At 36.8% G+C, this 11,217-nt stretch overlaps 1 protein-coding gene across 10 annotated transcripts in view; it reads right to left on the reverse strand.

Annotated features, from left to right (window-relative positions):
- LOC107673735 (CLIP-associating protein 1-like) overlaps positions 1-11,217 on the reverse strand; it is a 79,966-nt gene that overhangs the window by 25,906 nt on the left and 42,843 nt on the right. For all 10 annotated transcript variants that reach the window (XM_016467477.1, XM_016467484.1, XM_016467481.1 and 7 more), the window contains exons 9-17: positions 5,250-5,393; positions 4,275-4,351; positions 4,086-4,178; positions 3,827-3,972; positions 3,144-3,279; positions 2,116-2,186; positions 1,863-1,922; positions 1,302-1,379; positions 970-1,137 (exon numbers count right to left, since the gene is read on the reverse strand). In XM_016467477.1, coding sequence (XP_016322963.1) covers positions 970-1,137; positions 1,302-1,379; positions 1,863-1,922; positions 2,116-2,186; positions 3,144-3,279; positions 3,827-3,972; positions 4,086-4,178; positions 4,275-4,351; positions 5,250-5,393 — 973 coding nt within the window. The remainder of the gene's footprint in view (positions 1-969; positions 1,138-1,301; positions 1,380-1,862; positions 1,923-2,115; positions 2,187-3,143; positions 3,280-3,826; positions 3,973-4,085; positions 4,179-4,274; positions 4,352-5,249; positions 5,394-11,217) is intronic.

Here is an 11,217-nt window from a genome sequence, read left to right on the forward strand (position 1 = left end):
ATGAAATTAATCAGTAATTTTTATTTAGGAAGCAAATGTTTATATTGTGTGAATAGTGTTTGCTGCTTTTGATAGCAGATTGTGATCATTAGAGCTGTCACTCATCACACTGATGCTAACGCAAGATGATCTCACAGAACACCAAGGAGACAATGTAACAGATGCTGCAGTCTAATATTGAAGATGAGATAACTGCTTCATGCTCAGCATGCTAGGAAGCACAATCAACAATCTGTCATCAGCCAGCTGGCAAATATTTCAGCAGCTTCAACAGGGACAGCCATAACTCACAGTTTTTGATAGCATGGGATAGCAACCACCACAGAGCCAGCAGTATTATTTAAAATCACCGAACTACATAGTTATACATTACCATTCAAAAGTTTGGGTTCAGTAAGACCAGAAGAGTCAGAAAGACTCTTTTGCTGACCAAGGCTGAATTTATTTAATCTAAAATGCATTAAAAGACTTTATAAAATACATATAAAAGACCAGTTATATTGTCAAATACCATTAAAATGTAAAAATAACTGTTTTCTATTTTAATATATTTGAAAATGTACTTTATTCTTGTGAGGGCAAAGCTGAATTTTCAGCAGCCATTACTCCATTCTTCAATGTCACATGGTCCTTCAGAAATCATTCTAATATGCTGATTTGATGTTTAAAAAACATTATCAATTTTGAAAACAGCTGTGCTACTAAATATTTTTGTGGAAAATGTGATACATTTTTTCAGGATTATTTGATGAATAGAAAGTTCAAAAGAACTGCATTTATTTAAAATAGAAATATATATATAAAAAAAAAACTACCCAAACTATTGAACAGTAGTGTAAAGTATATATAGCTATATGTGAAAATATAGTCAAAACAGCAACGCAGATACAATGTTTGCTTTTGTATTAACTATTTTGTAAAGATGTACCAATTCATGTATGGTGGTAGTGAAATGTGTGCATGTCTCACTTGAGGCTCTCCTGTGAGCTTGAGGAGGAGCGGTCAGACTGCGGTAGAGACACTATGCTGTCAGAACTCTTGAGGTGAGATTGAATGGCTTTCTGATAGGTCGACTCCAACGCCTGAAACAGGTGCTCTGCCTCTCGACTGTAATGGCCATGGAATCCCCAGTAACACCTACAAAACAAATGAACATCCTCTTAAAAAACAAAACACGGAAATTATGAAGACTAATACAAACGTTAAATGCATTATCAAATCAAATAATACATAAATTAACATTTCAAAGTACTGGTTATGCAACATCTAACCAAACAAAACAAAAAGGCAAACTGACTTACTTTCTGGCCACAGATCTGGCCTCTGAGTCAGCATCATGGATCCCCTTCTTGATGGTCTCAGTGAGAACCGCCACATGCCTGGGGTAGTAGGGAAACATGATGAATACTTCTGTTTCTTACAGTCTGCAGAACCAACAGTGAATTCACTCTGTCTCCTTTGAAACTTTCTGGACCAGACACCAGACCTTTTTCCCAGTTCTCCAAAGGCGGCACAGTGGGAAAGAGAGGATAAGGGGAGTCCAGACCTCCTTATAAAAGAGCTCTTGGCTATATTGCCATGGAAACGGCTGGGATGCATGGTTGCCACACATCCCTGGCTCATCAATTCAACCCGCGAAAAGAATCATCAGTTGCCCGTTCAGCCAAGCTTTGATAAGTAACACATTTTCACCAGTTAAATGTCACAAAAACAGGAAAGGGAGGGTGTGATAGTTTGTCCGCAGAAGGAATAAACACAAACTATGCACATACTAAATTCTATGAGATGCATCCTGAGCAAAAAGCACTTCACAACAACTAATAACTTCATTCTCAATACAACATCAATCATTTTCCACTCACCTCTCTAGAGTGTGTGTCTGCCATTCTTGCAATAACAGGTCTAAAAACTCATAACACCGTCTGATGGGGTGAAAGTGAAAAAGTATTTGTATTAGAAGACAATGCTTTTCTAATTTATGCTCTGCAACTCATAACACCGTCTGATGGGGAGAAAGTGAAAAAGTATTTGTATTAGAAGACAATGCTTTTCTAATTTATGCTCTGCAAAAAAAAAAAGATTTGCAAACAGTTTTCTCAGGAAGCTATAGTTTACCTTCGAACAGCCACAGATTTAGAAGTGCAGTTGCTGGTGATGATCGGGATAAGGCGTGGGAAGTGTGTTTGCTGAGAAAGACAAAAAAAATTACAAATCTTGGTGCTAGAATATTAAACAAAGAAATAAAATATAGAATAGCATATATATCTGTGTTCAAAAGTTTGGGGTTGGTAAGATTGTGTTTTTCTCTTATGCTCACCAAAGCTGCATTTATTTGATCCAAAATACACTAAAAACAGTATTATTGTGAAGTATTATTACAATTTATAAAAACTGTTTTCTATTTGAATGTATTATAAAATGTAATTTATTTCTGCGATGGCAAAGCTGACTTTTCTCCAGTCTTCAGTGCAACATTCAGAAATCATTCTAATATCCTGATTTGGTGTTAAGTAACATCTCTTCAAATTATTATTATTATCAATGTTGAAAACAGCTGTGCTGCATTTTTGTGTAAACCAAGATACTTTTTTTTTCAGTTTTTTTGTGATGAGTAGAACTTTCAAAAGAGCAGAATTTATTTGAAATGGGAAAACTTTTGTAACATTATAAATGTCTTTACTGACACATTTGATAAAAATATCACAAAAACGCAATGCTAAAGCCTCTGAAAGGGTCATTAAATACATAGTGAGGAAAATGTCCTACCTAGCCCTTTAAGGCTTTATAGCTCTAATTTAGTGTCTGTTCCAAAAGGTTCCTATTTTTTGGCCAAATACTAAGGAAGCTTTCAATGAACTATTTATATATATATATATATTTTTTTTTATATTTTTTTTGCTTATTGATGTATTGTGTTGTTTTCTGAGCAACATGCCAATATCAAAACTGAGTTACTTCATATAAGCTACTGTAGACAGTAGACAGCGAGGCAGTTTTTGGAACAGAGTTATTGTCACTCTTTTTTATTTATGTATTTATTTATTTTTTATAGAGGCTACTTAACGCACTAATACATGTGAAAAGAAGAGAAAAAAGTAAAATGTAGAGCATTTTTTTTAAATTGTCTTTTCATCAGAACTCACTCGCAAGATGAGTCGGATGGCTGCCACTCCGGATGTGGCTATAACTTTGGCGCTGTTGGGCACCAAGTTGAGTAGCGTAGGCATGATGCTTTCAGCCCCGTGATCAAATTTATTCCCCAGCACTGAAGACAGATGCCTGAGAGACAGCAAAACCCACCAATCAACAAAACATGAATACAAGTATACGTTAACTTTGGGTCTAGATGGAAATGAATCAAATTTGTGTGACATTAAGGCATGGGACTTGTTTAGATATCCATCAAGTGGCTGCACTTTAGCAGAAGAGCTGTCCTGTACGCTCCAGTCAGCTCGGTTCCACTTCATTAGAAACACATTAAGACCCAGAATAATTAAAGACCCATTCTGAGCCATGCTCAATCACGGAGACCCGCACAACAGCTTCATTTGCCCCTTTAAACAGCACTTTTTAAAGCTGTATCCCAATGATATTTGAGAGAAAACATGAAGCAGAATATGATGAAATACCTATAAGACCTGGATTTGTGAAAAATTGGCCTGCTGCTGAAGTGTGACTTTGATCAATGAACATCAAACGGTGGCATCCCACTAGCTGACTCCAAACAAGTCGATTTTGGTAGTCGATGTCACACTTTTAACACTATATTAAATAAACATCCTAACAGAGACTGAAAGAAAAATGGTAGGAAAGAATGGCTTCATACCCTAATGTGATACAGGCTTCTCGAACCACTTGGGACCGAAGATCTTTAGCCGACAACTTGAAGGCACCTTCTAAAAGCCGGAGATGTTGAAGGAAACCCTCGTGTTCGGTTGCACCAGCCAGAAGCAGCGACCGCACTTTCTTCAGCTAAATACATGATATAAGAGTTCCTTTAGTGCCTCGCTGAAGACACATTCTTCAAGTTGGAGTGCGCACAATGTCGACAAAAGTATCAGTGAAACTGATCAGGAATAACTTACAGCAGTGACACGGTGTTCCCAGTCTTGCTTGTCATCTGACAGAATTTCACGGATCTTATTCATGGAGTCCTCCAACTCCTTACTGGAATATATCTGAAAATGAACAGCATATTTATTTCTTGCATCATGTGTTTAAATGCAAGTAGTCCATGATATATAGCATGATCTTTTCAATTAAAGATGCATTACCTGCACTGCAGGTACATCTTCAAAAGTCTTGATAAAATCCTCTACATCCACAGCTCCTGCACTGACACTGTCCTTCCCTGAGGAATTACAATCACAAAATTTCAAAAAAGATTTAGTAGTCAGTGCCAATACTGGTGAAAATGTACAATTCTCAATTTTGATACTAAATAATGTTTTTAACAAATCTATTGTAAAATTTAAGACCATTTAATTTAAATAATAATAGATTAATATTAGCACTTATTATTATAAATATTAACTAAGCAAATCAAACAATGGCATGTAGTCTTTCAGTATTTCTCAATTAAGTAAATATTGCTTGAAGCTTTTTATGTAATTATGTATAAAAAATAAGGCTGGATTTATCGCAAAATACTATTACAATTTAAAATTACTATTTCATATATTTTAAAATGTATTTTATTCCAGTGATGGCAAAGCGGAATTTGCAGCAGCCTTTACTTCAGTCTTAAGTGTCACATGATCATTCAGAAATCATTCTAATATGCTGATTTGGTGCTCAAGAAACAGTTCTTATTATTAATGTTTTTTTAGGACTGTTTAATGAATAAAAAGTTCCAAATAACAGATTTATTTGAAATATAAATATTTTGTAACATCATAAATGTCATTGTCATTTTGATCAATTTAATGCATCCTTGCTGATTAAGTATTAATTTAAAGTATTCAATTATTTAGAAAAAAAAACAACTTACTATCATATGTGTGTGTGTGTGTGTGTGTGTGTGTGTCTGCTATTTAAATCTGCAATATGCCTCTTTCCCAAGCAAAAAAATCCGTATTAATCTCAATGTCTCTTTTGCTTTTTTTTAAGCTACAAGCTTTTCAATAGATAATCTCTCTGTGAACAATTACATTTCTCCTTGTCAACATGTTTATGTGCAGTGTTTATGAATGTCTATAGTGTGGTCTCAGTGGTCTTCTGGGGCTGAGCTGTAGCAGCTGTGGTCTTACCTGGAGCCCTGGATGCAGAGGCAGAACTGGGTCTTCTCATTGAGCCCATGCTGCCCCCTCTCCTGCTGTTGGAGAAGCCCTTAGAAGAGGAAGAGGAGGAGGACCTGCCCCCATCCACAGACTCCTCATCATCAAAGTTCTTATCTATAGGGGACACAAGCAACACTGATCAATTACTCTAATATTTTCTCTGTACTGTCATGGTTGTCTGAATAACTAGTTTGACTTAAGGAATCACTGTCTCCCTGATCAGACGTTTCTTAGGCCATGTTCAGATGGTATCACAAATGTATCAGATGGTAACACAATTGTCAAGCTGATTTATCTTATCCGGAAGAGCAAACAAGGAACACCACAGGAAACACTCTCATCCTGAGAGCACATGGAAAGGCTCACATTTACTTTTCCCAATATCTCGCTGGGCTAACATTTCCATAATATCCATCACCAATTACCACTAATTTGTCACATCGATGATCATAACCTCATGCCAACCTGCATGTTTTGATTATAATAATTCCCCATTTCATACCAAAAATGTGGAATGAAGACCAAGGCTTTTCTTCATACTACAAATCTAAACCAAAGACTCTTTTGGTGTTTAAACATTGCAGCAACCATTCTGTAGTGATGTCTAAAGCAAGCTATTATTGTGAAATTCATAGATTAATCTACTGTAAGGGACTCTGGAAGTCAAAAATGAGCGGACAATCACACATTCCAGCAGTCTGAGAGGAAGGGGGTGGCACACCAATCTTTCTGAACAGGAAGGAGCTACAGGATGAATCTATTCTGCTGCCTGATTCTTGCAGAGTACTAGTGCTGTCCTACACATTTTTTTATATAACAAGCTTATACACAATTTATTTTAATATTTTTTGCCATTTCATGCCCTTATACTGGATAGGACAGTATAGAGACCAGACAGGAAAGCACAGGGTGGAGAGAGGGAAAAGGGATCGGCAAAGGACCTAAAGTCAGGAATGGAACTCGGGTCACCAGAGGCGTGGCGCACCATATGTTGACACCCATAAGGTTATCAACTCCGTCAGCTTATACACATAATTAACAAGTCATTTATTCACACTGAACTTGAAAAAAAAAAAAATCTAAATGAAATAAATATATATATGCAGCACATATATTATGCAATTCTGCCCTGTTTTGAAAGAAAAATAAAATGTACATTTCATGACATTTCTAGTGTTCACTTACTTGACAAGCAATATGTGATTGGGAGTTCATGTGTACAATGATTAAATCAAATAATCACAATGAGGCAATTACATAATAATCCTGACAAGCCTACAGAGCACACCACAAACCAACCAGTCAAAGCAAATCAATGCAGTCAGAGCAAGGGAAGAAATATTTCAACTGATATTTTTGTTCCAAGCAGACTCTAGTCTCTAGACTTTAATAAACACACACACACACACACAACAGAAAGACAAAATATGCAAAACATCACCTACAGTACTATCAAATGTGTTGCATTGTGACTCTCTTAATGGAGAGAAAAAAGGGAAAAAAAAGATAAATCTGGATTATTTTTGTCAAAAAGCCATTTATAGTAATGCACTTATAATGGAAGCTGATAACAGCCAATGGGCCATGTTTTAAAAGCAAAAATGTGCAGCTTATATTTTTGTTAAAGCACTTATATATGTTGAAGGTAAGTAACAATTCAAAATCATTGTCTGTAGTTATCAACAGCACAATATGCAAAAAATATTTTGCAGCCCAGAATATTCCTTTAAGGAGATGTATTCAAAAGAAGAGACATCACACAGTCCTGAGCATTAACTGAGATAAATGCATTACATAGAAGATGTTCCCATATTAGACCATTTAAGGCTATGGCAAGCAATTTCAGAAATATATGCAAGATGCCAGCTCAGGTCCCACTCAAACTCCTAAAGAATGCCAAACTCAGAAAACCTGCACTGTCTACAATATCCTCATATGTAGGGCTGTCCTCGACTAAGGATTTTTCTGGTTGACTAGTAGTCGTTCATTTTAAGCATTAGTTGAATAATCGCACGTTTATTAGTAAACCCAATGTAGGTGAAGGAATGCATACGCAGTCCGTTCTAGTTAAACCCACTGGTATGTCTGCTGAGAGGTATGCTGACTGCTGAAAAATACAGCCCAATATCATTGGTGGGTGGTAGGGACAACAGAACATATGTATGTGTGTAAAACATCCGTAGACAGCAGCAATATGCCCACAAAAGACATCTTTCATAAGACAGCATGTGGGCAGATAGCTATTGAGAGTCAAAAAATGGCACAAAGGCATCATTCACAATCCTCTGATATCAAACTATCAGTTTTAGCTGGAGTTCAAGCAGCAAGTTCAATGTTTCATTTCAGTTAGTGATAACAATTTTCTTTGATTTGAGATTCAAAAGAAGCAGGCCGCCACTGGCTCAACAACATGCTCTGTAACTCGCTTAATTGGCCTAGAAAATCAAATGGTTCATCATAAAACTGCTGTGCAAATCAATCTAACAGCGAGCTCTTATTCAATTGAATAGGAACGTCTCCCTTGGAGCAGAAATGGCTAATCTGAATTGGATATTTTTTTTCTGTTTCATACCGCCTGATGATTGTGAAAAGCACTTGAAGATCAAAGTGGCAACCTGTCAAAAGAAATATGAAAGGCCTGGCAATACCTTACCAGCATTGGTTCTAACAGCACTGCCCTAACACAACACAAACTTGCTGAAGTTTAAAATTGGCATGAAATGGAAATTCGCCTTACTTTCTTCACCCAAAGATCTTATTGATCTTACTGTGAAAGATTCATCCATGCATGTGTTGCAAAAAAAAAAAAAGAGAGAGAGCTTGTAATATTTAATTAAAATGTCATAACTTAAACTTCCAGACTTCTCTCTGATGACGTATGCAATCATTTAGTCTGCTTGGCATTCTACTAAACTTCTAGGATAAATTAAAGTATGTCCTACAGGTTTTATAATAATATGAGGGTTAGCAAACAACAGAATTTACATTTTTTGGTGGACTATAACTATCCATAGTCACCATTTACTATAACAGCACTATTTGTAGGTAACACCATACGTCTGTACAATGTACATAGTTCTCGATTCTCCAACTGAACCAATACAGCAAATAAGCCTCTTTCAATAATAGTTCTTCACAGAGCTAAAACTGACCACAAAGTATGGATTTATTCAGCAGGGAAGTGTGGAGATGGTGTGCTATTTATTTACTCCTGGTGCTCTCAGAAGTGAGTAATGTCCTTTCAAGAGGACAAACCTCTGGAACGGGCCTTAATCTCCTTGCCACTCAAGTTTTGAGTTTGAGAGGTGTCATTTCAGCCGGAGAAGGGAAGGAGGATATAATCTTTTCTGCATGACCTGCCAACTTTGAACAAAGTGCATCCCCAGCTCCTAACTCAGATTTTTCACATGTGACTGAAGACAAACTATGTTTTAATCCAGAAACAATGTTGTTTGTTTACCACAGGAACATGGGATGCTTACAGACCTGTGAAATCATCCGTCAAAAATCAGTGTTTACCTTCACAGCCACAGTACCTGCCACTGTGTCAAGCGACAACTTTCTTTAGCTGCTGATTGGACTGACACGATGACACAGCATAACATGTCGGAGTGACTTTGAGTATGTCAACACAAAAAAGCTCAGAACTCAAGCGACATGTTTATATAACAGTGCTGTAGGACATAAACACACACACACCCCGATCCATTCATCTCTCAAACTGTACTGTTGGATCCAATATAAAGTGTATAATGTATATAAAAAAGATAAACTGGTAGTCTCAATCCCTCATTCACCTCTACCTTTCTGATCACTTCCTGCAGTGTGTCCTGATATAAAAACAGAGTGTCCTAGACAGCACTACTACACTAAGGCATGTGACTCATAACCTGTTCTCACAGGTGCCAGCCGCATTATATTGACATTGCAAAGGTGACAACAAACGGTTAGAGCAGTGCACTTTGCTAAAGGTGAAGGAAGGATTATGTTTATGTAAAGTAAACATGAAATCAGTTTACTTTTATAGAGATATCTGGTTTTATTCCAAAGACAAAAATAAAAATGTCTTCATTAATGTAATAACTTCCTCTGCAATGGTTTTATTTTCTGGCTAGTGTCACAAAGACAGAGAAAAATAATGTTAAACACAACCAAATTGTTTTTTGAGCATTGTTTAAGGCTAATGTTGTAGGTAAAAATGCAATGCTCATGGTGTGAGATGATTAAAATATATATATATATATATATATATATATATAGTGAGACACGATGCAACATCCATAGACATGCATCTGATGCACAGGCCAATATTAAAAAAGCACAAATAGAATAGCACAAATTAAGTCACTCCTAAAATACTAGAGATGAGCAAAAGAGCAAATTCACATCCATAATGCAGTTATATTTATAGAATGCAATGCAACAAAAACCAATGAGACAAATTAATAAAGTAACACTGCAGAAACACATAAAACTAAACCAATTTAAGTGTGAGATGTCTTCGATAAATGTCACAAATCTAGTTTATACACATCTAAATCCATGACAATCTGAGAGATTAGAGGTTTTATTTTTCCAAAACGACAACATCTATAAATGGATACACTGCATTTCCATGTCAAAATGCTTTGAAATCCAGCTAAAGAGACCATAAAAACGGGCGAAGCAAAAACACGAATATTTAAATCTCAGAAGCGTTACCATCTGTAAACACGAAAACACAGATAAACATGCCGTCCCCATGACAGAACAGCAGATTGGAGGTTTAAGGACTTCAGAACTTCTTTTATTCGTCCCTGACATTAAAGCCGCCATTCCATTCCAATCCTTACCTTCTCCGGTTGTCATAGAGCAAGTGTCTCTTCAAGTCACACAGAGACTACAAATACAACAAAGCTCTAGCTTTTCTTTTTTTTTTTACAGTCTCTCTCTCGGGTCTCCGCCTCTCCCTCCCTTTCCCTTCCTGCTGCTGTGGTCTTGTGACTTCACCAAAGACAAAAGCCACCCAACTCTTTTAAATAAAGGACGTAGAAAGCATTTCCCTGTAAAGAATGAATGTAATGTACAAACAGTGTATCTGGGGCCATTTGCTTGTCCTTTACTTTGCTACCCCTTCATCTTTTTTGAGTTTATGTTCACAGGACTTGAATCATCTTTCTTACACCAACTAAAATCCTGACACAGGAAAGAGACTCTGGATACTCTGGCCCTCACACAAACAGATTTACACAATATATTAGCAGTGCAAATGAAAGACATTTCCTATTATATAATGCTATTAATATCTGTGCAGAGACAGCACTTATTAAAAAACGTGCTGTGCTGCAATTGCTGCATCTACAAGCTTTCAATTTCAGCTTTCAGTTATGTTGCACAACACGCGTTAAAGGTATAGTTCACCTTCAGTTGCTGGTCCCCATTGACTTCCATAGAATGGGAAAAAAAAAAACACTTTGCAAGTCAATGGGGACCAGCAACTGAAGGTGAACTATCCCTTTAAGTCAGCTTTAAGTTCTGTCAGACAAACGCATTAAGTCAGCTTTCAGTCACTATATAAGTCTGTCGCACAGACACGTGTTAAGTCAGCTTTCACTCACTATATAGTCTGTCGCACAGACACGTGTTAAGTCAGCTTTCAGTCACTATATATATAGTCTGTCGCACGGACACGTGTTAAGTCAGTTTTCAGTCACTATATAGTCTGGCGCATGGACATGTGTTAAGTAAGTCAGCTTTCAGTCACTATATAGTCTGTCGCACAGACACGTGTTAAGTAAGTCAGCTTTCAGTCACTATATAGTCGCACGGACACGTGTTAAGTCAGCTTTCAGTCACTATATAGTCTGCTGCACAGACACGTGTCAAGTCAGCTTTCAGTCACTATATAGTCTGTCGCACAGACACGTGTTAAGTCAGCTTTCAGTCACTATATAGTCTG

The sequence above is a fragment of the Sinocyclocheilus anshuiensis genome, unplaced genomic scaffold (genome assembly GCF_001515605.1).
Source record: "Sinocyclocheilus anshuiensis isolate Anshui unplaced genomic scaffold, SAMN03320099.WGS_v1.1 scaffold808, whole genome shotgun sequence".
NCBI lineage: Eukaryota > Metazoa > Chordata > Actinopteri > Cypriniformes > Cyprinidae > Sinocyclocheilus > Sinocyclocheilus anshuiensis.